At 38.6% G+C, this 25,035-nt stretch overlaps 2 protein-coding genes across 5 annotated transcripts in view; one reads left to right on the top strand and one right to left on the bottom strand.

Moving 5' to 3' along the window:
- tax1bp1b (Tax1 (human T-cell leukemia virus type I) binding protein 1b) overlaps window positions 1-12,098 on the bottom strand; it is a 39,862-nt gene extending 27,764 nt beyond the window's left edge. For 3 of the 4 annotated variants that reach the window (XM_084385601.1, XM_084385602.1, XM_084385603.1), the window contains exon 1: window positions 11,631-11,908. The gene's annotated coding sequence lies outside the window, so the exon portion shown is untranslated. Of the gene's footprint in view, window positions 1-11,630 lie in introns of all 4 variants that reach the window. The other variant, XM_084385600.1, reaches the window with a different exon arrangement.
- A 360-nt stretch (window positions 12,099-12,458) lies between these two features.
- Window positions 12,459-24,925, top strand: hibadhb (3-hydroxyisobutyrate dehydrogenase b). Its single transcript, XM_084385599.1, has 8 exons — window positions 12,459-12,598; window positions 13,175-13,335; window positions 13,476-13,585; window positions 14,291-14,412; window positions 21,219-21,352; window positions 21,449-21,525; window positions 21,676-21,832; window positions 24,206-24,925. Exons 1-8 carry the CDS (start codon window positions 12,529-12,531, stop codon window positions 24,362-24,364), a joined length of 990 nt encoding a protein of 329 aa, XP_084241725.1. The 5' UTR covers window positions 12,459-12,528; the 3' UTR covers window positions 24,365-24,925.
- The last annotated feature ends 110 nt before the right edge of the window (window positions 24,926-25,035 follow it).

Genomic DNA, 25,035 nt, shown 5'->3' with positions numbered 1-25,035 from the left:
ATTAACCACTCCAAGTTTGTCAGCCTTAGGAAGGTCAAACAAATGAATTTTTGAAAAAAATGTCTCTTTGATATAGCGACAACACTGTCTTCTCTCATGCAGCTCAACCAGGCCGGGTGCCTTTTTTGCATATTCCACGGGCGTGGATTATTTAAATGAGTAACATTATGACTTCATAAGATCTGGAAAAATCCCGTTGTAGTCTAAAAAAGCCGTTCGTTGTAGTTCTTGAAAAGGGGATTCTGTTAAATAAAACATCTCCCTTTGGAATGGACTTTGAGCTTTGTAACCTTGCAGATCTTTTTTAATGCTCAAACAGCAACATTACACACTAACTAAAGTTGAAAAATTGGAAAAGCATAATAGGACCCCTTTAAACTGTTGTGGTACATCAAATACGCTGACCTTGAGATCAAATGCAACAGTGCGCTTTAAAGACAGAGAACAAAACTCTCAAGCACTCAGAGTGTTCAAGACGAGTGAAAATATATCTGTGCTAAACTTGTACTTAGCCTCTAACTCAAACACTGGCAAGTGAAATCTAACAATTATTGAGTCGCCTAGCTAGCATGAAAATTTTGTCTCACATGCGAGTGATTTACTTGCACAAACAGTTTCATCACATTCTAAAAATGTGTGTCTATGGAGGGTGGCTCAAAGAGCAAAGTTTTGATTGTATATCTACAATTGCAAGAGATTATTCCAAATCAAGAACTAGGCAAAACATCGGATAGACGCCAAATACAAAAATAACAGTTCACACCTTTGCATCTGAGATCAATCAAGTCATTTCTATGTAATTGATGCTTACTGTGTCTTAAATAAATTAAGTAGGCTACTATGCTTAATAATAGGCTCACTAACGCACAAAATGATTATATATTTAAAAACTATAAAACTCAGCAAGGCCTGTCTGGACTTGATTAACCTTATGAGAATAGGAACATCATGATGCAAGCTGACATTAATATTGCTTGATTTTTAATTGTTTTAATAAATATATTTTGTTGTCATGCAACCAGGAGTAGAAAAATGGTTGTGAAATCTTTTAAAAGGTTTTTTAATGGATTTTTTTTTTTAAAGTGCCCCTTTTATGCTTTTTCAAATATTACCTTTCATGCAGTGTGTAATATAGTTTGTGAACGTAAAGGTTTGCAAAGTTTTAAAGACCAAAGTGCACAAAAATAAAGTTATTGGGCCTCATTTATCAATCCAACGTAGAAACGAGCCCAGAAATCATCTGAAGTCAGGGTTCACGTGTGATTCATGAAACATTTGTACGCTGCCAATCCCATCATACAAATTATCGCACGTTGATCAATATGGCGGCTCAAAACAATCGAGATGGAGAAACATAACCCGGCCAAGAAGAAGTAGTAATCTCATGAAAGAGAAATTGATCTTACACCAAATACACCTGTTAACCTCGTAATTATAAACAATTAAATTAAGAACATTAAAAAACGGTAAATAAAACTAAACATTTACAAACATTCAAAACATAGGCTATAGCTTAGGCTATTTTAGTTCCCCTCACTCCACAACAAATTTAAATGTATCGGTATGCTATTCAGAACAGAACAAGAATAAAAAATAAGTAGCAATTTAATTATAAAATAAAACACAAATAAGGCTATAGTGGCATTCATTATAAACAATATCTCAACATCAAGCCAAAATGAATTTATTTAAAGCAAAACTTAAATGGCATTGGGCTCACGCAGGCCAACTCTCTCATTCGGCACAAATCCAAATGTTTCTATATTCGCGATCAAACATTTGGTTGCTAAATTATTCATTATGTAAATAAGGCTTTGTTCTTCACTTGTGTTCCAACATCCAGGTAAAACAATCTATGAAAATTAGTTCATTTTAGTTTAAAGGAACACTCCACCGTTTTTTGAAATAGGGCTTATTCACTGTCTTTCCTACATTTGTCTCAGTACATGCATTGTTTTAGTTTGGCAGCGCCGCCGATAGCTTAGCTTAGCATAATGAATGGAATCCTTTGTTGCCAGCTAGCATGTCATGAGTAAAAGTGATAAAAAAAAACAAAAAATAAAAACGAATTACTTCTTGTGGCCTGCGTATTCACAACAAGTACAAATAGCAATGCAGATTAAGACTAGGCGATTTCCTAGGCAGATATTGACTTGAGACTAGATTGGGGGGAAGCACAGGCGTAGCACTGCTACTTAGGAGCAGAGATATCACACAACACCTGAAATCCCCCAACTTCCGTCAACATACCAGCGTGAATAGTAGCCACTGCTAGCCAGCTATTTTTCCTACAGTAGACAGTGAATGGCGATGAACATGGCGGATTTTGTGAGAGACGAGGAGGGTGATTTCTCAGACAGTCAAGAGCCAGAACCATACCTCTATGAATTTTCAGAAGGGGAGCTGCGTGCTTTGGAAATAGAACGACAGGAGGAGGAGGTTGCGATCGCTCAACAGCCTGAGGACGTGAGGATGAGAGTCAACATGAACTGGTGGTGAGTGTGATATCTCTGCGCCCAAGTAGCAGTGCTTCGCCTGTGTATAGTCCCAAGTCAATATCTGCCTAGGAAATCGCCTAGTCTTAATCTGCATTGCTCTTTGTACTCGTTGTGAATACGCAGGCCACAAGAAGTAATTCGTTTTTGTTGTTTTTTATCACTTTTATTCACGACATGCTATCCGGCAACAAAGGATTCCATTCATTATGCTAAGCTAAGCTAGCGGTGGCGCTGCCAAACTAAAACAATGCATGCACTGAGACAAAAATGCGTTTGCCCACCTATCTAAATGTAGGAAAGACGGTGAATAAGCCCTATTTCAAAAAACGGTATTAAACCATTCAAGCGCAATAAGAATAAGCGTTTGTGTGTTTGTGAAGCGGCTCTCTGTGAGCAAAGATTTCTATTTCAGATAAATGCTGTTCTTTTGAACTTTCTATTCATTCATCAAAGAATCCTGGGAAAACGGTTTTCAAGACTGATAAAAATAATAAATGTTTCTTGAGCAGCAAATCATCATATTTGAATGATTTCTAAAGGATCATGTGACACTGAAACACTAATGATGCTGAAAATTCAGCTTTGATCACAGGAATAAATAACATTTTATAATATATTCAAATAGAAAACAGTTATTTTAAATTGTAGGCCTAATATATTTCACAAAATTACTGTTTAGTTTTTTGTTTTTAAATCTTACCAATCACTACATTTCTGAATGGCACTATATATGTGTGTGTTATATTTTTATCCATATGAAGTATTGAGTTATGGTGTGAGGTCAGGTGGTTCATCAGTGAGCGATGTCAGAGTGGAAATGTTACTATTTTTAGTTATGGGATAATTTGTCCTGTGTCTCAAGAATTTGTATTAAGTCACTCACCACTATAGATCAATGTGCAAACTTTCTCCAAAGTACACAGTGTTTGGACTTTGGAACTTAGAAAATGTTTACAGGAATGCGGATTGAACCCTTAAGGACACAAGTCAATTTGATCTTAGATCAAGGGGCACTCAGCTACTCCATATTTCTCAGCTCCCTCAAAGTTCTGGATATTTTTAATAAAGACTCTTTAAAGGGTTAGTTCACCCTAAAATACTCAGCCATCCTCTGCGAATATGACTTTACTCTTTCAACTGAACAATCAGAGTATATTAATTAATATCCTGGCTCTTTCAAGCTTTATAATAGGAGTGAATGGTACCCTAAATTTTGAAGCCCAAAAAAGCGCATCCATCCATCATAAAAGTAATCCATACAGCTCCAGGGGTTAATAAAGGCCTTCTGAAGTAAAGCAATGCATTTTTGTAAGAAAAATATCCATATATATATAAAAATATCCATATATATATATATATATATATATATACACACACACACTCACCTAGAGGATTATTAGGAACACCTGTTCAATTTCTCATTAATGCAATTATCTAATCAACCAATCACATGGCAGTTGCTTCAATGCATTTAGGGGTGTGGTCCTGGTCAGACAATCTCCTGAACTCCAAACTGAATGTCAGAATGGGAAAGAAAGGTGATTTAAGCAATTTTGAGCGTGGCATGGTTGTTGATGCCAGACGGGCCGGTCTGAGTATTTCACAATTTGCTCAGTTACTGGGGTTTTCACGCACAACCATTTCTAGGGTTTACAAAGAATGGTGTGAAAAAGGAAAAACATCCAGTATGCGGCAGTCCTGTGGGCGAAAATGCCTTGTTGATGCTAGAGGTCAGAGGAGAATGGGCCGACTGATTCAAGCTGATAGAAGACCAACTTTGACTGAAATAACCACTCGTTACAACCGAGGTATGCAGCAAAGCATTTGTGAAGCCACAACATGCACAACCTTGAGGCGGATGGGCTACAACAGCAGAAGACCCCACCGGGTACCACTCATCTCCACTACAAATAGGAAAAAGAGGCTACAATTTGCACGAGCTCACCAAAATTGGACAGTTGAAGACTGGAAAAATGTTGCCTGGTCTGATGAGTCTCGATTTCTGTTGAGACATTCAGATGGTAGAGTCAGAATTTGGCGTAAACAGAATGAGAACATGGATCCATCATGCCTTGTTACCACTATGCAGGCTGGTGGTGGTGGTGTAATGGTGTGGGGGATGTTTTCTTGGCACACTTTAGGCCCCTTAGTGCCAATTGGGCATCGTTTAAATGCCACGGCCTACCTGAGCATTGTTTCTGACCATGTCCATCCCTTTATGACCACCATGTACCCATCCTCTGATGGCTACTTCCAGCAGGATAATGCACCATGTCACAAAGCTCGAATCATTTCAAATTGGTTTCTTGAACATGACAATGAGTTCACTGTACTAAAATGGCCCCCACAGTCACCGGATCTCAACCCAATAGAGCATCTTTGGGATGTGGTGGAACGGGAGCTTTGTGCCCTGGATGTGCATCCCACAAATCTCCATCAACTGCAAGATGCTATCCTATCAATATGGGCCAACATTTCTAAAGAATGCTTTCAGCACCTTGTTGAATCAATGCCACGTAGAATTAGCCTAAGGCAGTTCTGAAGGCGAAAGGGGGTCAAACACAGTATTAGTATGGTGTTCCTAATAATCCTTTAGGTGAGTGTAGGCTATATTATGTATATATATTATATATCCTCTGTTATATATATAACAGCCATACACGAGTAGTTCTGGCAGACGGATGATGCATTGACGAATGCGGAAGCGCAGAGGATAGAGCAATAACAAAACACTGGGCATAAATTAGAAGTCTAAAATGAGAATTTTTAAAGAGAAATGTCAGAGAATTTTGAAATAAGAGAAAAGGAGCTTAAGTTTATTGCCCAGCCCTATTTGTTTAAACCGTGAGAGGCGTCTACTCTCACCTAAGCTTACACTACACCTCCATCCTATCATGCTTCGGGTCAGAGGTCACTCTTCCACCAGAACTAGAGTTGCGTACGGCCATTACCGGAAGCCAGTGATTATAGTTTATAAAGTTATAAACATGGATTATTTTTCAAAAACGCATCGCTTCGCTTCAGAAGGCCTTTATTAACCCCCTGGAGCCATATGATTACTTAAAGGGATACTTCACCTCTGGAAAGATGAATGTGTATTTAAATTGGGTCATTTATGTAGTAGAAGTGTGAAATTATTTTTGAATTTGGAGCCTTCTAGAATGAGAAAAGCCAGAAAATGTATTTTTGGCTCATGTGGATGAAAGACAACAACTCCCAGAATGCACTTGCTTGGCTGCCCTAGGAGGCCACTCCCAAGCCACGCCTACCGGTTAGAGAGCAGTTAAACAACAAAGCTAAGCTACTAGTGAGTCTCCGTGACAAGTCTGCCCGGGTTTTTGAGATCGCACAAAATGTCTGGGATTCGGCTTTTGCGTTCTACAGTCGCCATTCATCATGTTTACTGTGGCGAGCAGGACAAGGCTAGGGCCGCGGGAGAACGGCGCGAGGCCGGTGGCGTGATTACTGATGAGCAACACATGTGAGACGCACCGGTCTCGTATCTCTCACAGAGGAGCGGGTATTTTCTTAGCAATGGTAAAACGCACATCAACTAGGGGTGTCCATGGTTAACCGATTAACCGTTAAAAATTGCGTAACCGAGTGAAACATTTTGCTCGGTTAAGTGGCGTCAATGGCGTGCACTGAATTTAGTTGTAATACATTTTTGCACCACCAGAGACCGCTAGACCAGTTTTCTAATATGAAGCGGGCAAAGAGAGTGAAGGCAGAGAATGTCTAATATGGCGAGAAGTTTCACTCTCACTACACTTCCGGCTTCTGAACTGGTTGCAGTTCCACTCTGATTCCATATGAGGGCGCTCACAGGACGAGTGCAGAATGAATGGAGGTCAATGGCGGTATACCCCTCAAAATCCACTTTTCTCAGGATATAATTTTTTGTCTAGTAATTTGAATGTTGTATTCGAAAGGAGATGCAAAGAAATTACACATTGCTGGGTGTTAGATTTTTTAGAGTCACTTATTTGCTTTAAAAAAGTCTTTCAAAATGTCAATGACGTCAGAATGCTGACGTCATTAGCAGAATGCTAGCATGTTATGGGCAACAACAACTCAACCTGTAAGAAATCAAAACGACATAAGTACTCGTTCATTCAACTTTCGACCTAAAACCCATGTTGAACTTGCAAAATCTACAATCACATCTGAGATTTCTCAACGGCAATCGGGTGAAAGAGACAAATTTAGCCGTCTAGCCCCATTGACTCCCATTCATTTTGCACTCATGGCGAGCGCCCCCAGTGGAACTCTGGTGGTACTACAACCAAAATTCGGTACAATAGAGCTTAATAGGGAGTGGACAGGCTCTCCGTAGACGGGCTCTGGTGAAGGCTGTGCGAGAGTGAAGGCTGTGCGCGAGCGTGCGCGAGCCAGAAACAAACATAGTATCCGCGCCACTGATGGCAGCACAATAATATCTGTCTGCAGAGCCACAGCTTTACCCCAGCAGTTTTACCTCGAGCATGCGCAATTTCATCACAACAGTTTTACCCGCAGAGTCCGTTTACCGTTACATTAACCCATACAATTTGTATTATGCATTTCCTAAACATGTACTTGCTAATCAAACACTTTATCTGAACAAACTACTAATCTATAAAACACAATCGGTCTTCCGACCTTTTACTATTGTGTTGATATGCGCGAGGGAGAGAGAGCAATACAGCGCTCGTGTTGTTTGAAGGCGGTGAGAGTGCGCGCGCGCGGCCGGGGCTCTCTCACTGTTTGTTCTTATGCTCTCTGTCCACTGATCTAAATAATTATTTGTTACGACGACTTATTTGTTCCCTCGTTTTAATAAATCGTGGACACGTTGAACAAATTCCCTCCCTCATTTTGATTTAACGAATTACAACGTGGCCAAAAACAGTTTGATACTATTAATTAGTGAATGCTAAAGACCTATTTTTTGTGAATTGGTGAATATTCAGGTGAATTATTTCGTGGCCACGAATTAATAATAATTATTAAACTGTTTTTCTTACCTGTGAAGATAGCTCTTCAGTGAAGGCCGACTATTCTCGTACAGCTTTTTATTCCTTTTTTTGGTGTGTGTGTGTGTGAACGGGTGAATATTCAGGTGAATTGTTTCGTGGCCACGAATTAATAATACCTCCGCACGTTTTACAAGACCCTTCTCGATCGCAGCGGCAACGAGCACTTTGATCACTTGATTTAAAAAACAAAAAATTTCAGCGCTAGATCGCCAAAAAAAAACAAAAAAAAAAAAAAAAACGAACGAACGAAATGAATGCTCTGCTAGTTAACTGGAGATGTTTTGTTTATTTGTATTGGTATTCCTGCCGCGAGATGTTTCAAAAGTGGTGGGGACAATACAATATCGACCTTAGAAAATAGTGGTGGGGTCGTGGGGATATGTCTCACCCGCAAATTACGCCTATCTCGGGGTTGCGGCGCGCACACTATGGTTAACCGAGTATTAACCGCTAAGGGCCTCGGTTAACGGTTAATGAAAAACTTGAAAACGTGCAGCCCTAACATCAACCAATCACTTGTTTAGCGTTCATGTAAACACTACATTCAGCAGGGTTGCCAACTCTCACGCATCTGGCGTGACACTCACGCTTTTTAGCATCAATCTCACGCTCTCACGCACACGCAAGAAATGTCACGCCATAATCCATTTTTCTCCCCTCTCAATCCGTAAATTTTCTGTTGATGACTAGACCACAGCGTATTAATGACAGGAGAGGAGTTTAAGGCCCACAGCTGTAACATCTGCCTACAACGTTCTCACCGCAGTATTTCTCTGATCGTTGATTCGCTGAAAACCTTGCACCTGATACGTCAGTTGCGTGTGAAAAGTTCAGTGAGAGTTCAAAGCATAGGTTCGGAGTCCGAGTCGGAGCCCACTGATGCGCGTTTGAAAGTTTGGATGACAATCAAGGTAAGCAGATAATAAAATGGTGTGCCTTTCACTACAGACGTAGCCTTGCCCAATCAGTCTGTGTGCCGAGAGTACAGACTTCAACTATAGTTGCGAACGTTGTCTGACGTGCGTTATGTGGGCTAGCTAATTGCTCAATAAAAATAGGCTTACGTTTTTGCAAATCGGGCAAGTGGCATTTTAAAATTCCCCAAATGATCAAAGATTGCCCAGATTGTGTTGAGCCTGCCACACTCAAATGCGGATGCTGAGTGAACCTTTTCAGTTATTGGCCTAAACAAGACTGACTCCAGGAACAGACTCACTGTCACTTGATGGCACCCTGTGAGTGATGGGATGTTCGGATCCTTTTACTGACTCGCTTGTTCGATCTCGTTCATTAAAATGAACGAATCTTTTTTCGAGTCATTTCGTTCATTTAAGGGGCTTTAAATGTTATACTTTTAACAGCCAAATTCCCCCGAACACATCCACCTACGCAGTCTTTATCATATTCTGAATTAAGAAATCATTGTAACGCAGTCAAAAATAATTTACAGGGAACATAAATAATTACTTTACCTTCCGAGTCTTTCGTTCATTTGTCACGTGACAGACGCAATGAACGTTCATGAACGGATTGAACCCTGCTTCAGATACGAGACTCCTGCAGAGGTAGTGAAGCAGGCCAACACTGCCACTGTGGCATAGGCTACAACAGGCCTAATGTGTGAAACTTGTGTTGTGGTTTTCTGGGGAGGTGGAGTAACTATTATGTGTCCCTTTTGTTTTGAGATTTTTTATTGTTTTGATGTTGTTGTTTTACATGTTTGTTATTTAATCACCTCTATCTTTTTTTTTTTTATAGTGCAATCAATAAATGAATTGTACATTTTGAAATAACTTTTCTATTCTATTAGTTGTTGTTTTTTCTTTTCTTTTTTTTTTCCCCATAAATCAGGGTTTATACTAAGTAAACAAGGACTGACATTTTTAAAATTAGGGTTAGGGTTACGCGCGCGCACTGATGTTTTACAGAGTCTCACTCCAGCCAAAGTCGGCAACCCTGCATTCAGATTCACCAATCGGAATGAATTCAGTTAGATTGAAACAAAAGGTGTGCATGTAAACAATGAATGGCGACCGCAGAAAGCAAAAGCTGAATCCCGGACATTTTGGACAATCTCGATGGCCGGACATATCCGGGAAAAAGAGGATGTAGGCTATGGTAAAACCCAACTACTCAGCTCTCTCCACAGAATAAGAACCCGTTACCTTAGCTTCCAAATAAAAGATGGCTGGCACTGTTTGTACATTCTGTGAGTGAGATCCCACCCTCTATGGGCGGGTTGAAAACATGCGGGACAGCCCCTACTACTGGCTGTAGTCTTTAGCCTCTGGCCAAAAAATGATGATTTTTGCGTCATCTGAGGATTTTTTTCCAGACAAAAAATACATAAATCTCTCGTCTCAGGGGGATATGAGGGAGGAAAGCATGGTAATTCGAAAATACTACAGGTTTTCTACTGATACAAAGCTTAATGCTAAATCCTGAAGCATCCCTTTAAAGCTTGGAAGAGACAGGATATTTTTTAATATAACCCTGATTGTGTTTGGCTGAAAGAAGAAAGTCATATACACCTAGGATGGCTTGAGAGTGAGTAAATTATGGGACAATTTTAACCCTAAAGCATATTAATATAATAATTTATTAATGCAAACTGCATTTATTGTATCAAAGGTAACTGAGTAAAATGATTATACAATTATTACCACATCTATCAAACACTAGGAAATGTACTATTTGTTTAAGGTTGACTGAAAAGCTCGCTATGTCTCACGCTCATATGGAGATGATGACTCAGTAAGAAATGAACAAATTCTACTGATTGTCAAGGGGTTTTTTCTCTGCGTGGTTGTGAACAGTCAACACTAGCCACACTGATAAGACAGAGTCATTTGTTTTGTAATCATGGTAATTCCTAAAATAAAATTTCAGTGGCAGAGAACAAAGTTGTGTGTAGTGGTTTACTGACTAGTTTGTAGGCATTAGGTGAAAAATAATTGTAAACATGATAAACATGAAAACCTTATTTTCATATACTTCACTAAACTGTCACATATTTTTTTCTTATTTAAGAAAGAAACAACGTCATCTTATGTATGATAAGAGAGCTGTAAGTGCAGCAGCAGAGCATGGATTTGCTGACACTCGGTCAAGCTTTAAAAACAGCTGAGCTCTACAAAAAAACGAACAAACAAATCGGTTATTTTTTCACACGACATATTTCAGCATTTGCCCGACAATAGCACATCAAAATAATAACTCCTCCTTTTTCAAATAAAAAAATGTATTACCTTTAGCCGAGTAGTGACGTCACCCGTGACGTGTTTACTAACTTGTACTGTAAAACGCTTCACGTTTTCATGTTTACACAATCATTTAACGTTAGTCCTGTGACAACAAAATTAACTTAAAGTTACATTTATTGCGGCAATTTAGTTATAACTTCCTTGAAACTAATTTGCCTGGCAATCCAAAGGTCGTCACAACACAGAGTATTGCCAAAACACAAGCAAAAGTACGACATTAGATAATATAGCAACCAATTAATTAGTTATACGTTTAAATGACTATAAAAAAAAACGATGTACCTCAAAACTACCGTTTTTAGACATTAATGTGTTTCTATTAGGCCGAAATTACTAGCACGGACACTTGCAACATAATTTTAGTGTTTACCATATTGTAACGAGAAATAATAGTCAGTTTAATAAACGATATTCCGCACAGAATATATAGTCTATGTATATTTATACCAAATATAGTCTATACATCAAGTTTCTATATTAGCTAAGCTAGTGTTAGCGATGTAGCTTGCTAGCAGGTTTTAGCCGTCTGGCTAAACAATAACAAACCACAATGTCAAGACAATTACAGATCATTAGCTTTTGCCATTTAACCACTGTTCAATCATCCCAAACCAACATCTTATTTGCTCTTTATTTCTCTATAAAAATAGATCAGTTCATATTTTAAGTCTAGTCAAAGTGTGAGGCCGATAGTTAATGAATAACCCGTATCATGCTCCCGACCAACTGTTTTTCACCAAAACAAAGCTCAAAATGATATTACAAGTTAGTAAAATAAAATCATAGTAGATAGCAAAGACTAATACTCATACAGACCTATAATAGAAGTAAATAAAAAGACGGTACAATACCTCATTCTAATGCTGAAGTATCACAAAAAAGCCCAGCGCTGTGTTTGACGCACTTTCCAGTCAGCGCAAGTACATCCCCTGTCTGTCCGTGTCAGTGGTTTCCCGGAACAACACAATAACAACACCACACACGACATATCTTCGACCATCACCTGGCTATGACTAACGTATGAAACTACCTTTAGAAACTACCAATACCAAACGTATTTATGTGTATTGTCTATGTGAAGATAAAGCATTTAGTTGCGCGTGCTTCAGTTATTTTACGATAAACCACTGACTTAAACTGTACAAATGTATCATGATTTAATTTATGTTTTATTTTTACAAATAACAAAAACAACAACACTATAATTATTGAGGTTCTTTAGTTATAACTTCCGTGAGGCTAATTTGTCACTAATAAATTAACATTGGCACATAGTAATAGAAACGTGACTAGCAATACATGACTGTCAACATGTACTCATAGTTACATGTTTATATGTATCAAGTAACCTTAACATATTCAGTTATATTCTCGCGTTGTTTTATAGATAAATGAAATTCCGTACGAGTTAAATGTCCAAAGAGTGAGTAAACTTAGTGGAACAATAAGACAAATGTTTCTGTTTGCATGTACAATTAAAAAACAGAAAAGCAGTAAAACATATTTGTATTAAATACAAATAATAATAGTTTGTTGAGATTAATTCAATAACAGACTAAATAAAGGCAGTTACAAGTTATTTATTTATGTTCTAAATAAATCTATTATGAGATTTTGAGGATGTCCCGCCTTCCCTTGAACGCCATTGGATGAAGAGATCCGAGCTGAATAAAACGTATGGAGGCACATGTGTCAATCATCGATTATCCAATCGCGTCACTCTAAGTCGAAGGTCAAGAGCGAAGCAGCATGGCCGCTCTGTTAAGGGGTTCGAGGTGTCTAGTAGGAAAGTGTCATAACCATGTCAGCGCCGTGCAGGGTAATGTGTTTGCAATGTTATCCGAAAATTTTATGTTTTTTTTCTGCTACTGTAACATATTTTCCGTGCAGCAACATCTGATATAATGCAATGTACTGGGAGCTCTCGATAGCTGTTAGGCTAAAGTCACAGGCGTGTGTATGTCACTGAAACACAAGTAGACAATTTTACTAAATGTCACCAGAATCTGCCGCCATTGAACTAAACTATGGACAGTTGTTAAATTGTTGCATTTGCTAACAAGTCTTTTCCGATAAATGTGGGAGTGAGATGTAATATGTCATCTAAACAGATTGCAAATTGTAAAGGGACAAAGCATACTTGAGATTCAAGTAATATGAAAGCATTTGATTTAGTTTTTTTAATTGAGCTTTTGTGATCTGTGTTAATTGATTGATAACATTTATTTCTGTTTTATATATTAAACATTAAATGGTAAAATTGTAAAAATGTTGACATGTCAGATCAACATGCACAGACTTTGCACATCTTGCTACAATCAAATGTTAAATGCTAAAATATCCCATGTGATATTCTAAATTTGACACTAAATAGATAATACATGTCTCTTCTTAGTCTCCATCAGGTCCATGGCCTCTAAAACCCAGGTGGGCTTCATTGGCCTGGGGAACATGGGAAACCCAATGGCAAAGAACCTCATAAAACATGGATATCCAGTGATAGCCTCAGATGTATTTCCAGAGTCCTGCAAAGAGTTACAGGAGCTTGGAGCTCAGGTCAGGATAACGGACATAAAACGTAACTTGGTCACATCTGACTTGCATTAAACACCATGACGTACAAGCTTTTTATGATTGATTACATCTTAGTTGTTCCTTTGGATGAGCCTCTCTGACTGTTCGTGCTCTGTTCTCAGATCCTGGATAACCCTGCGGATGTGGCGGACAATGCAGATCGTATCATCACAATGCTTCCCTCCAGCCCCAATGTTGTAGATGTGTATACAGGCGCAAATGGTATTCTGAAGTAAGAACATCCTTTCTGTACAGGCTAAATAATCAACATTTGAACATCAGTTTAATTAGGAAACTTAACTTAAAAAAAAAAGTTAAATCCAACATATATTCAGCCAAATTTAAAGGAACAGTTCACCCAAAAATTAAAATCATATAATTTACTCGCCCTCAAGCCATCCTAGGTGTATATGACTTATTTGACAGCCGAACACAATCGAAGTTATATTAAATAATATCCTGGTTCTTCCCAGCTTTGTAATGGCATTGAAATAAATCATAAGTCTAAAAGTTCTACCATTCATCATAAAAGTAATCCATACAATTTGAATCCAGTCACTTAATAAATTCCTTTTCGAAGCAAAGAGACAACTTTTCTTAAGAAAAATATTTATATTTAAAACTATATACTATACATAAACTATAATCACTGGCTTCTGGCAACGGCCGTACGCATGTTGAGTACCGGTGGAAGGGTGACTTCTGACCTGATGTATGACATGGCTCCTCTTCTCTTTTATCGAAATCCTCCAACATTTTTCTTTAAAACATTTTAGACTTCAAATTTGTGACTGGCGTTTAGTTTACAAGTTTTAAACCGATTTCATAGGGCCCTTTAATATCCAGATTAATTTTAGCTGAATTGATTGTGGTGAGAAACTTGACACATGTACTCTGTACCGGACAGGTCTTGTATTCTAAAATCTTTATTCAACAGGAAAGTGAAGAAGGGATCCCTACTCATTGATTCCAGCACTATTGATCCAGCTGTCTCCAAGGAGATGGCAGTTGCTGCAGAGAAAGTGGGAGCCGTTTTTATGGATGCCCCAGTGTCTGGAGGTGAGATGACAAAAACTCTCACTTCCTTTCCATCATCATACGAAGGGCAGCCGTAGATGCAGTAACTCGTGTTGTATGCGGTAACCTTGATCTGAACCCTGACTGCACACAAACCACTTATGTAAGTGTAGACAATGTTGTTAAGGTTTCATAAATCACACACCCATAGTCACAGTTACAAAACTAGTCACTGTCTGGGAAGAGTTGCAAGAACAAATCTTTGGCTCTAGTTCAAACATTGTGGTTTTCGCAAATCACAGGTTCGTGTTAATAGTGGAATTCCAGTTCCAGTTCCAATCATAACCATCCTCTGGCTTTTATTTGTCCTTGCTCTATCGAAACCTACAACAGTGTAGTTTGCTAAAGATAAATGTAATTGCCAAAGATACATTTATATTTAAATATATTTATTAGAATTTTTGCTAAGAGGGACATTGAATGTGAAAACTCGTGCCAAAAAACAAATCTAGGTTTGCAAAGTCAAATTTCAGGACACACAAGTTACACCCATGTTTTATTCTTTCTGTCCTCTGTTTCAGTGTGTGGTGGGTGATTTGCAGGTTTGTTGATAGGAAAGAGTTTTATCACCTGCCTCATCTTGCCCATTTTCTTAATCCAGCCATTGGTGTGGACTCCTTGAGTTATAGACTAATTCAAAAGTCAGCATCTGGGAATTGATCTTATGACCTCAACTTTTGGTGGAGATGGAGACAAGTGCTGAAAATCAGGGACTAATGTGGTTATCTCTCATGTAACCTTTATTTTAGAAACCTATATATATATATAGGATAAAATTATAGGGAATATAGGAACTTTTTCTGATTTGTCCATGCTTGTATTTCTGTTCTGGCATGGGGAGAATAGACTCTAGTTGTGTCCCAAATGACATATTATACACTATGCACTGTATACAATTGTCTAGTGTATGAATTTTTATGAGGTTTGTTTGTCCTCAAGCATTGGAGTCTGGTAGCCCCTCCGCTTTTGCTACACAAGGAAATCTATGACAGAGTTAAACGTTCCACACTTCGTTTTGTGCTCAAATCATCTGGGTATTTGAAATTTATTTTCAATGTGAACACCCTACTCTGTTTTACAGTATAAGATAGTGAAGAATAGCACTTAGTTTGCTAATTTGGACACACTGTCTGAATCTGTGCAGATCTACATTCTTCAATATTCAATATAAGATCATTTTAACCTAAATAATTTAATGTGCCAATTTTCCAAACAAAGGTTTTGTCCTATGTTGTTACCAAGACAGGTAGACTGAGTTTCATAAAGATAGATCTTGACTAAAAAGGGCAGCAGTGAGGTTTGCGAACTGAGGAAAGTGAAATTAACTGGACAGAGAATGATTCAAACCTTAGTTTTATTTCTGTCCACTTTGTAGCCGTCTAGTCTCCGCTTAACTGAGACTCATGCTTTTGCTTTCTTTCCTACTGCACTGAATTGAAGATATCCACTTCTACATTCAACCTGGTTGCGGCAGTTTTAAGCTAAACGGTATTTGGAAAGAATTGTTCCTCAAGTCATTCCTGAACTAGTGTTGCTTTTACAGTTTCGTTATCATATTCGTTGATTTGATTTATCATGCAAAAGTAGTTGTCCTTTATCTTTTCTTCACAATCTTTGAATGTTGTGAAGTTATTCTGTTGCTGACTTTGTATTGTTGGTGTGAGATTGAGGCGTTCATTGGCACTAGCAGTGATTGATATCACAACTGTTGATTTTTAACAGGGCAAAGCTTGAACATCCTCTATTTCCGTACATTTTTAGACTTTAGACAGATTTATATGAACTGAATGCTTAGACATCAGTAGGACTATTAACACTCCGCTTAACCACGGATCATTTTTTTTACCCCTGCTTTTAAAATGATCAACAATTACTCGCCCTCATGTCGTTCTAAACCATTATGATGAACAGATTAAAATGAGCCTTTTATTCACATATAAACATTTATCAGGGAACATAAACAGAAGCTCAACCGAACCTGCTTGACGTGTGAGAACAAAGCTCTTGCAGAAGCTCAAACGTGCTGTGCAACACGAGAACAAACCTCACTGGTTCTCGCACGTCAAGTGAACATGCTTGAGCTTCCATTTACCACAACTGATGTGTGAGTTAAGTTTATATGTCAATAAAAGCCTAAATTAAATCTGTTCATCATATAAAACGAACACGTTTCTTCAGAAAATTCGGACTAAACCGCTCAATTCATATGGAATAGTTTTACGATCTCTATGAACTTTTTGAAGAGTCAAAGTGGTAGTTGCGTAGCTGTCAATGGAGGGACAGAAATTGCTCAGATTTCATCAAAAAGATCTTCATTTGAGTTCCGAAGATGAACGAAAGTCTTGCGGGTTTGGAAAGACATGAGGGTGAGTAATTAATGACAGAATTTATTTTTGGGTGAATTATCCCTTTAACACCAGGTAAGGGATTGTTTCACACTTTTAATTCAGAAACGGGGTTAACACCGCGTTTTACCTCAGGAGCAGGATTAGCAGTGCTTTTGCTGTGTTAACCCCGCATTGCGTTGCCAAACTTGTACAGTGTGAAATAAAGCGGTGTTAGAATGTTATGAATAGATGCTTCGCAACCGACAGCCAATCGCATACCTCATATTCACATGCTTTGAACGGTCACAGAAACATTATGCGTTGTATAATAATGATAATTTATGTTGGAAATGTCACCTTTCTACCCTGTATTTGGGAATGTAGTCTGGTCAAACCTTTTTGGATACAAGTTATGGATGTTATAAATTGCTGGTATGCCGCCAAAATATCTTTTACCCCTAAATTATGCTTATTAGGTGACAAGTCCCAAATACCAAATGTTTCAAAAGGTGTATTTTCTGTTATTCTGGTATGCATCACAGTGGCCAGCAGGATTGTTCTAAGACATTGTAAGACAGTGCGAGCCCCAGAATTAAATGACTGATCCAGTGCAATGGTGGAAATTGCATCGTATTAATCTGTGCTTAGCAGAGTAAAGTGTTAGAGAGGAGGGGGTGTCTTCCTGGGATGAGCTTTGGTCACATATTACAGTGAATGGGTTGTTATAAAAAAAAAACTTTTTTGTTTTGTTTTTTTATCGTTAATATGTGCCTATTAGGGGTTTAGCGGTACACAGTCACGGTTCGGTTCGGTACGTACCTCGGTTTTGGTGTCATGTTCGATACAAGTTTGGTACGACGGAAAAAAAGAAATCCCCAACACTAGGTTTTTTTATTTTGAACAGATAGTTGTGCAAATTACAGTTTGTGCCACTTAGCAGAATTTAGCCAGTTGGTACAGTTCAGTCTCCTTTAGAGTATTAAGCATGAAGCATAAACACAATACACTCTTGCATAGGTTTTACATTTTTGTAGGGCTGATTTAAAAAAAAATTTAAAAACGGCTTTTGGACCCAATCAGCTACAAAACTGAAATGCATATCTTGTGTTAATAAAGTACAAAATAAGTAGAATAATGAAAAATATAACCTGTGCAGTGAAAGTAACATGCAGTGACAATGGCAGATGCACAAAGTTCAATGTTATGCTTTTTCAAGGAATTGCTGGAAAGATGAGTGAGAATGTGTCTACTTCACCTTTCCATGCGGAGACAGCGAATGAAGTGGTACCTGAGGCTTCCCATTTTCTGGACACGCTTATTTCATCACTGGACTGTAGTTGAGAGACTTCCACGACACAAATCGGCACAATTACATGATTTTGATTCCATGATGCCAATGTAGTATATAATTTAACAGCGGGAATGATGGCTACATTCGTATAGTGTTTACGTGTCTCGAAAGTTACAAACAAAGCCACAATAAGCTCATGGAGCGAACTTGTCAATCATCTTGATGGATGACACAGAGGAAACGCTGACCAATAAGAGGACAGTACTCGCATGTGACTTGCGTGAACGCATTTTGGTACACTTTGAAAGGTTGCCTTGTAAAAGTGAACCGAACCAAGAAGAAATTGCAACATAGTAACAAATTAAGCCCCTGTTTTGGGACAAGGTGTGAAAACGGCCTAAGACCTTTTTTGAAACTGTAAAGGGTCTGTTTTTATTTGTGTACAGTACACTCACAATAACAAAAATACATTGTGCTTTTGTAAAATAAAGAAAACAATCAGAGGGACTTCCATAAATTTGATGCAGTGGTTTGCAACCTTTTTGACTCAAGACACTTAAAATAGCAATCAGAATTGGCTGTATAGTCAGTGTGATGTACTGTACACATACTTTTCTCTGTGTTCAATTCTGTGTGCCTCTTATAAACTTGACTGAGGTGTGAAAACTGCATGTGTTGTCACGTTACAAGAAATGTTTAACTCAGTCAACAGCTAGTTTGTGCTTTATGACGATCCTCCTTTTTAATCAGGAAGTTGTTCCCTCTGGTCTTTGGGCACATAAAAACAATGTGCTTCTAGTTTGCTTTCCTTAAATTGTTGCCTCTCCCAATTCATATGCGTCAGTGGGGTTTGGCTAACATACCGTTGGACCCGCTCTTGGTTTGTGAAACGGTCATAAGAAATCCACAGACCTGCTCATTCTCTTTACTTAGACCCTCCAGACATTATTCTCAGCTCCGTGTTAGCGCCTGTGAAGAAGGTTTAATGAAACGTGAGCCACAACAAACTGTCCTTGACGTCATGCGTTTCTGTGTTCACAGCAGATGGCGAAGTGCTTGTGTATTTATAGAACTTTCCTCTCTAAGAGTAATTATGGCACTTAGATGGTGTTACATTTTTAAAGACCCATCCTCTCAAACTTTTAGGCTTAAAACGGGTTATTAGCGGGATGTGGAAACAATCACATTAGGACTATAGTCACCGATTAAATTAGTCACTTGTTCATGCAGATGATTTGCTCATTCTCTGATTGGTCATTTCACTGACACTTTTACGCGAATCTCCACATCCATTGTATTTGTTACAATGCTCTGTGGAACTTGTATGTCAGTTTGAAAGGTTTGTTCACCCAAAAATTTAAATTCTGGCATCATTTACTCGCCCTCATGCTCCAAACTTGTACAGACTTTTTCTTTCAGAACACAAGCTGTTTTGAAGAATGTTTCAGCTGTTTTTGAGCTGACAATGAAACTCATTGGCGTCTATCGTCTAGTATTTTCAAGTTCCAAAAAGAACATTAATCCATACGACGTCTTCTGGAGTGACTAAGAATTACTTTGTCTGATGAACAAATCCAAATTTAATAGTTAAAATCTAAACAACGAAGACAATCACATCAAAATGGACACAAACCTCAAATGTCAGCTAACATCAAACCTCATTGGTTCTTGGATGTCACATGACCAAGCATGACATTAAGTTTGTGTTACCATATTTTATGTAGCCTGTGTTAATTCAGAGTGAATAAAGGCTTAATTCTGTTCTTGGACAAAAACAGCTCCAACTTTCTTCAAAATACTTTTAGTATTCTGCAAAAGAAAGTCATACTGGTTTGGAACAATATGAGGGTGAGTAAATGACAATTTTCATTTGTGTGAACTATCCCTGTGATGCAAATAATTTAGCTCCCGGTTTCACAGACAAGGCTTAAGCCCAGTACCAGACTAAAATTCCTGTTTGAGCTGTTTTAGCTGAGCTGAAAGCAACTTGCACTGACAAGGATGGATCTATTATGCAAAATTCACTTTTACATGGTGTTTGAACATAAATGTCTGTCGGCAGTGTGTACACAACCACCCTATAATGATGATAATCCACCCACTCCTCTTTTTTTAATCCCCATAAATCATAAGGAGTGTCTCAGAACAAGCCGTTTTCAGTTTCTATGCAGTGACTTCATAAATGGCCACGGCTGCTGATGGACTCTGCCCTATTAGCATAAAGTGAGCTGTACGCAGTCCGCCATGTTTACCTCCTCGTCAGAGCATTTAACAGCAGCATTCAACTAAGAAATGTATTCTTATTAAAGTTGCTAAGTTATTCAATCAAGAGCAGTGAGTGATTTTTCTGTTTTTCTTTTGTTCTTTGATTCATATTAACAGCATAGCAGTAGGTACTGTGTATTACGCTGCTTTCACTTTAATACAGATCTAATATACACATGCAATTTCTTTACTAGATGTTTGCGTTCACAGAAATGACTGACTGTGTTTGTGAACTTTGTGTGTTTTGACATAACATTGTGTGTTTGACAGTTTTAGCGTAATAAGTTGTGAAAGAGAACTTGGTTTAATACTCATGGGACGCACCGTCTGACAGCCAGCTCTCGCTTCAGATGTGTGCGCTCAGAAAACCATATATCAGAAGACTGATATGATTTTAAAACGCATGCAGATAATAAACTTTCATGATGATGAAGAACTGCAATGCCACGTGAGCGTGTTTTGTTGAGTATCAGAGGCACTAGCTGTAAAGGCTCCGCCCTCTTTTGGAAAGCTAGGTGGGGAGCAGCAGCTCATTTGCATTTAAAGATACATGTGCACTTTTTTTTTTTTTTTTTTTTTTTTTTACTCAAAAATGGCCATTTACAACATGGTTTAATAAATGATCTATGGGGTATTTTGAGCTGAAACTTCAGACACATTCTTGGGACACCTGAGACTTATATCACATCTTGTAAAAAGGGTCATAATAGGTCCCCTAAAATATCAGTGCCATTGTTTTGTCTGAAGATACACACTAGTAATGTTTTTTTTTTTTCTAAGGCACATTTATAAAATCTACTTAATACCCTAATTGAATTAAGGCTTAATCCTGGCTTAATCTGTCTGCGAAACCAGGCCTAGGTGTAATATGAATGATTTGCATTGTGTTCTTTTATTTTTCTCAGGTGTTGGTGCTGCCAATTCAGGTAAGCTCACCTTTATGGTGGGTGGGCCAGAGGAGGAGTTCAATGCAGCCAAGGAGCTTCTGACCTGCATGGGCGCTAATGTGGTGTACTGCGGCCAAGTTGGCACTGGACAGGTACAAATAGGATGTGATTAAGAATATAGTGGCATTCTTGGAAAGGTGCTGATTTATGCTGATCAGGGTTTCATAATCTATCTTCCTTGTTTGTAGGCAGCTAAAATCTGCAACAATATGCTGCTGGCCATTGGGATGATTGGAACAGCAGAGACCATGAACTTGGGAATCAGGTGCAGTTTACAGTTGAATTACTTGATTCAGTAAATTATTTCAGTAATGCAGCTATCTTGATGCTGTTACTCTTGCTACAGATTGAATTATTTTCTACTTTTTAGCCTCTTTTTATTATTATTTATTGGAGATTACTTGTGCAATCACAGATTAGGGCTTGATCCGAAGCTTCTCGCAAAGATCTTGAACATGAGCTCTGGCCGCTGCTGGTCAAGTGACACGTACAACCCTGTCCCGGGAGTGATGGAGGGAGTGCCCTCAGCAAACAACTACCAGGGTGGCTTTGGAACTACACTAATGGCCAAGGTTTGCTTTCATATAAAAATATATTTATTTATGAACTTTTTGTGATAATTTTAGAGGTGGTGCTGTTTGTGTACTGTGTATTGTTTTCACAGTCAAAACTTTTAAATTCATCTGGCTTACAGTATCACTGCTATATTCATACACATTCATGCTATTGTATCATGTTTCCCAATGTTGTTGAGCATTGTGTAGTCTCGCTTAGCCAGACCTTCAGACTGATGGCGGAAGGTCTGGACTCCATTGCAGCTTTCATTGGCCAAGCACCGCCCAGATGCTATCCGACATGTAAAGCAACCAATCACAGTTCGTTTTGTTCAGCGCCATGTTTAGGGACAAGAAAATGTAACATCGATGTCCATACAATAACAGACCAGCATGTCAAACTCTTGGACGTATTTTAAAGAGTCTATGCCGTAAAATTCACATACTTTTGAAAATCCAGCATTTAGTTGATCCTAATAAGTGCTCATTGTCACGGCTAAGACTAAAGGCCCCAATATACTTCAAGCGAAATCGTTTCGGCCCTGATTTTGTTCAAAATGACGTCACATCAGTTTGTTATTTAAAGGAGACATATCATGCTTTTAAATTGTTCCTTTTTACATATAAATCATACATTTGTAGTCTATATAAAGCGGAACTGCAATGCTTGGGTCTGAATTCTTCATTATTATAGCTCCACAGGCCCCTTTTCTACCCCTTTTCTGATGTGCGTCTGAGAGCAACTCGTTTTAGTGCGGTCTCTTTAAATACAATTGAGACACTTCATACCCCGCCCCCTCTCCAGGTTGCAGAGGTTCAACTCCACCCCGTTCGGCCATTTTTGTAGTTTGATAGCAGAGATACGATTATCTAGCGGCACAGAAACTTTTTATTCACACGTTAACAAAATGTCAACAACGGAAGACTTATCCAGCCAGCCTTACATGTTCGAGCCAGAGTCGGAGCCGGAGCGAGATGAAAATGAAGACGACGAACCTGCAGAACAACGTATTCATATGGATGTATCGTACTGGTGTGTACTGTATTTACACATGAAACTTTGGTCTTCCGACCTTTTACCACCGTGTCGATTTATTTCGATTAATATGTGCGAGGGAGAGAGAGCAAGACAGCGTCTAGTTTGGAGACGGTGATGTCTTGTTTACACTTTCGCCTGGCTCTGAAGAGAGAGCGCGCGCGCGACCGGGTCTCTCTCTCTGCTCGTTCTTTCAGTTAAACATGCGCCCTTGTCACAAGCGCGGCAGTTTATCTACATTAGACGGTGTAATGAAGCGTGTGGGTTACTACATCCAACAACCGAACATTTTAACTTACCCTCTCGTAACTTCTGCATCCTTTAGCTTGGACTACAAAATTGCAGCGAGAAATAAAAATGGCGGATTGCTCGAAGTGTTGGGCCGGAAGTCAATGTCCTTATTTGGCAGTTCCGCTGCAAATACTGTGACGTAATAGTTCAAAAAACGTCATAGATAACAGAAAAATCGGAACAGGTTGAAAAATATGACCAAAACAGAATATAAAGATATAAACGAAGCACCTGAAGAGAATGATTTCATGTTTTCTGTACTTCTAAACACTCCAAATATACAACAAAATGCATTTAAGGGCTAAAAAAGTGCATTTGGCATGATATGTCCCCTTTAAAGTTCATTTTGGAAGTGCGAAACACCTTTGTTCTACCATTGGTCTCTGGCGATTACGTAATAGGTTGGTGTGCCTTTCACGTGGAAATCTTTTCTGGTTCAGTCGGTCAAGATCAGACATCCCTTTGTGAAAACATGAACGCACTGTGGAAAATGAAGTTGTACTTCTGATGAAACGAGACACTGACTGTTTTAAATGTTTAATACGGTAAAGCTGCTTGATTTTAGGCTACATCTATTGAATAAAGTGATATATAAATAAACGTGACGTGACTTTACTGGAGTGCTTTACTATGATCAAATGCTTTATTAAAATGCTTGCTGTCTTAATTTTGTTGTGTGTTTGTTATTGAGAGGAAAGCGCACAGCACATATTTACATATCCATCTATACGTCGCTCTCATCAGAGTGGGTGGCATCAGATGTTCGATAGCAGTATATCGTTGGTCACGTATTTCGAACTTGGTTTCACCCCAAACGAACAAAAAAGAACTTCGCCGTGAGTAAATTGGGGCCTTAAGCACTGTTTTTTAACATGCCATGTTAAACTTGGTCTACTTTTTAAAATTGTGTCAATCCCGTATTCTGCTCAAACAGGATTTTTTTTTTTTAAATGCAAGAATGTGTCTTATGGGGAATCCAATTGAGGCCACCTACTTGCTAGTTAATTTTTAAAATGTGTAGTTATGCACATCCTTAATTGACTTTTACTGACATTTATCCTCAGGATCTGGGACTTGCTCAGAATACAGCAACCAACACAAAGACCCCAGTGCCGTTGGGCTCTCTGGCCCATCAGATTTACCGTATGATGTGCGCACGCGGCTACGCCAGCAAAGACTTCTCATCTGTCTTCCAGTTCCTTCGAGAAGAGGAGGGCCAGTAGATGGCAACACTCTATGCCCCTTCCACAGCCTTACCCAGCACTACCTGCCTTGCAAAACTTTGACCCAACTATGTGATTTCATTGGCATGCATGTGCTGGGAGCCATGAATGATTGAGTGAATGAATTAATGAATGAGTACATGTGTAGATTGAAAAGACTGTGTGTTTGTACTTGTTTGTTTGAGGCTGTCAGTTCCCGATGGAATTATGTTACTCATGTTGGTCCACCATGCTCAATTAGTAATCCACCAATCAATTGATGAGATGCTGTGAATTGAAGTTTTATGACTTTTTTTTTGCCTGTGCGGCTGTTATGTATGTTAACAAAAGATTAAAAATGTATCATTTCATTCTCAAACTCAGATCAGCCATTACACTCCTTAAAGCTTTCTGATAGCAAACAGGTTTGCATATGTACACTTTTAGTTATGTTCTTAATGTGTCTTTTGAGTCATATTGGGTTGGCTGCTGTTGGTAATTGTTAGTGGTGTTGGATCTACATCGTATTCATGTAAATTTAAAACCCTTCTGGAAATTAAAGCAGGAGATATGTTGATTTGACGTTAAGACTGTGGCGTGTTGATACATGAATACACATTCATATAACACCAATGTTTCATTTGTACATAAACTCTAAGGGTTTTAAAAACCTGGAATCTGAAGTGGTATTG

This window comes from Rutilus rutilus (genome assembly GCF_951802725.1).
Source record: "Rutilus rutilus genome assembly, chromosome: 17".
NCBI classification, from domain to species: Eukaryota; Metazoa; Chordata; class Actinopteri; order Cypriniformes; family Leuciscidae; genus Rutilus; species Rutilus rutilus.
The sequence above is the reverse complement of the archived record's forward strand: the minus strand, read 5'-3'. Positions and strand labels throughout refer to the sequence as shown.